General features: G+C 36.0%; 1 protein-coding gene across 1 annotated transcript in view; it reads right to left on the reverse strand.

Annotated features, from left to right (window-relative positions):
- LOC144975570 (zinc metalloproteinase nas-14-like) overlaps positions 1-2,500 on the reverse strand; it is a 39,765-nt gene that overhangs the window by 6,491 nt on the left and 30,774 nt on the right. Inside the window, exon 12 of the mRNA XM_078919733.1 lies at positions 1,745-1,870. Within this exon, the coding sequence (XP_078775859.1) occupies positions 1,745-1,870 (126 nt within the window). The remainder of the gene's footprint in view (positions 1-1,744; positions 1,871-2,500) is intronic.

Raw genomic sequence — 2,500 nt, forward strand, 5'->3', positions numbered from 1 at the left:
TGTTGAAATGAACAATATTTTGCTTTGGTTCGGCCAACAGCATTGTGTCTTGTCCTGCATGTTAACTGTTGTTTTTGTCTAGGGGCACATGTAAAGCGCTTTGAGCATGTATAATAGATATTTCCCGATATAATGAAAGTAAATACATCCAGTTTTCATTGTCTTATGTTTACAAGAACTTATTTGCAAGTCTAATAACCCATTTTAGGTAAATTTTTTACAGTCACAGCTAATCATATTAGAGTTACAAAAATATATTTAATACATTATTTTTGAGTTTAGAGTACAGAATTGGTGTTAAACACCATCGAAAATAACTTCAAATTTTGAAGTTTAAGGGAGACCCCATAATGAGCCATTCTTTTTATATTTGGCGATTTTAATACTTTCATTAGTTTGATTTCACTCATGATCCATTATTTTGATTTTCATACGGCTTTTGACTATTTTCGAAAGATTCGTTTTTAGTCTCACCCGTGGACCCCTGATCCCACTCTCCTTCCCTCAATTACCCAAAAAGCTTAACATAGTTGCAAATTAAAGCAAGACCAAGAAATAAGTCCACCAAATATAATCAAGAGTACGGACAATGACAACATTTTACAAATAATTTGTTGATATTTGACGGATTTCATGGACAAAATATTATTAGTCGTGTTTCGCATGTTTGACGGTTGGGTGCAGCAATAGTTATAAAATGCCCCGATTTATTATAGGTCCGCTGCTGTAATGCAAATAGACAACGACGCAAAATACTGTTCATTATAACAATATAAAATCAAGGCCATTAACTCACTCAACCCTAACACCGACTACATCCGTGGTTTACCCCGGTTACTTTTACTCCATGCCTATTTATTACAATTTTTATGAGACAAATTATAGCCGTAGTATCAAAGCTAATGATTTTAGTAATTTCATGTTAATGATTGTTGAATAAAACTATCTATCTCATTACATTTTTTTTCAAACTCTGAAAAGTAGCAAAAATCTCTAGGATTGAGTGAGTTAATGCCTTCGGCTGTCAAACCTTCATGTATGTGTTGTAATCTTATGCCATCTTTTGGAGCTTTTCATTTCTTCACATTCGTGTATGTTTGAATTACATTTTTAAACAGTATAGATAGTTCGAAGATGACGTCACTCAGGCCCTTGTTATTGTTTTTGCCATCCGCGTTTGTGAGTTGTTCTCACTAAACTGTATTAACCAGACTATAAAAGTTCATGGTTACACAGAGTTTGTGTGTTGGTCCGTTATACTTCAGGATGGCAATGTTGTGAACTCCTTGACCAAGCGCATTCTATCTATAGAAATATAGATAGTATGCGCTTGGTTAAGAAACTGATAGCATTGCCATCCGGAAGTATAACGGACTAACACACAAAACTGTGTGTATCCATGAACGTTTATAGTCTGGTTAATACAGTTTAGTGAGCATTACTCATAAACGTGGATGGCAAAAACCAATAGCAAAGACCTGAATGACGTCATCTTCGAACTATCTATGGACACTATGCGCTTGGCTTAGAATCTCACATCATTGCCATCCAGAAGTATAACGGACCAACCCACAAAACTGTGTGTAACCATGAACCTTTATAGTCTGGTTAATACAGTTTAGTGAGCATTACTCATAAACGTGGATGGCAAAGACCAATTGCAAAGACCTGAGTGACGTCATCTTCGTTCTATCTACAGTGACATTTTGATCATTGCCTTGCATAATGAAGTGAATCAGCTCACCTTTGGTAGTTACCCTGTTGCACATGTTACAAGATTTCTTACAGTAGTTCAGCATATAGAAAGGATTCGTCTGACATTGGTACCGACTTGCCCAGTAGGGGCACCTGTCATGACGGTCAACACAACCTATTTCAACAATACAGAAATAAAGTATAGATTATAAAAAAAAACATGATTTCTACAGCGAAATATCCACATAATATGTTCTCAAAGCGCTCCGCGCAAACAGTAACATTTAAAAATGTGGGACAGCACTATAACACTCAAAAGGCGCTTTTACATTTATTTTTCTACAGATATATTATGGTCTTGTGGTTTGAGTCTATTTCTGAGCGGATCGAAGTTGAGTATTTCGAAAGGGCTCCTTACTCGCATTCCGTCAGGTGAAATGAGCACCTGGTTATCAACAGGCAATATGACATTGTCTTACAGATGATATTATGTCTAGTCCTACGTGCTAAGTGTTGTTACCCGACCTAATTCCGTTTTAAGACAATAGCTCACAATTTTCAAGCATCATGAATAATATAGAGAAGCTCGAGTTCATTCCGGTTTTTGTGGCGTTAAATTGACAACATCAATTTCTACCATTTAGATTGACAAACTAGGGAGCTCGCACTGGTGTAAGATAAAAATTTGGAAACAAATGTATATGAAACAGTGCCTAATGCTAATGGAAGCTCCATAGAATCATCTGACACAGAGGAAGGATTTAAAAAAATAAGGATTCACTTAATTTTACGACATCCAGCACTC

Source organism: Berghia stephanieae, chromosome 6 (assembly GCF_034508935.2).
Source record: "Berghia stephanieae isolate SIO BIC M18660-M18661 chromosome 6, UCSD_Bste_1.3, whole genome shotgun sequence".
NCBI classification, from domain to species: domain Eukaryota; kingdom Metazoa; phylum Mollusca; class Gastropoda; order Nudibranchia; family Aeolidiidae; genus Berghia; species Berghia stephanieae.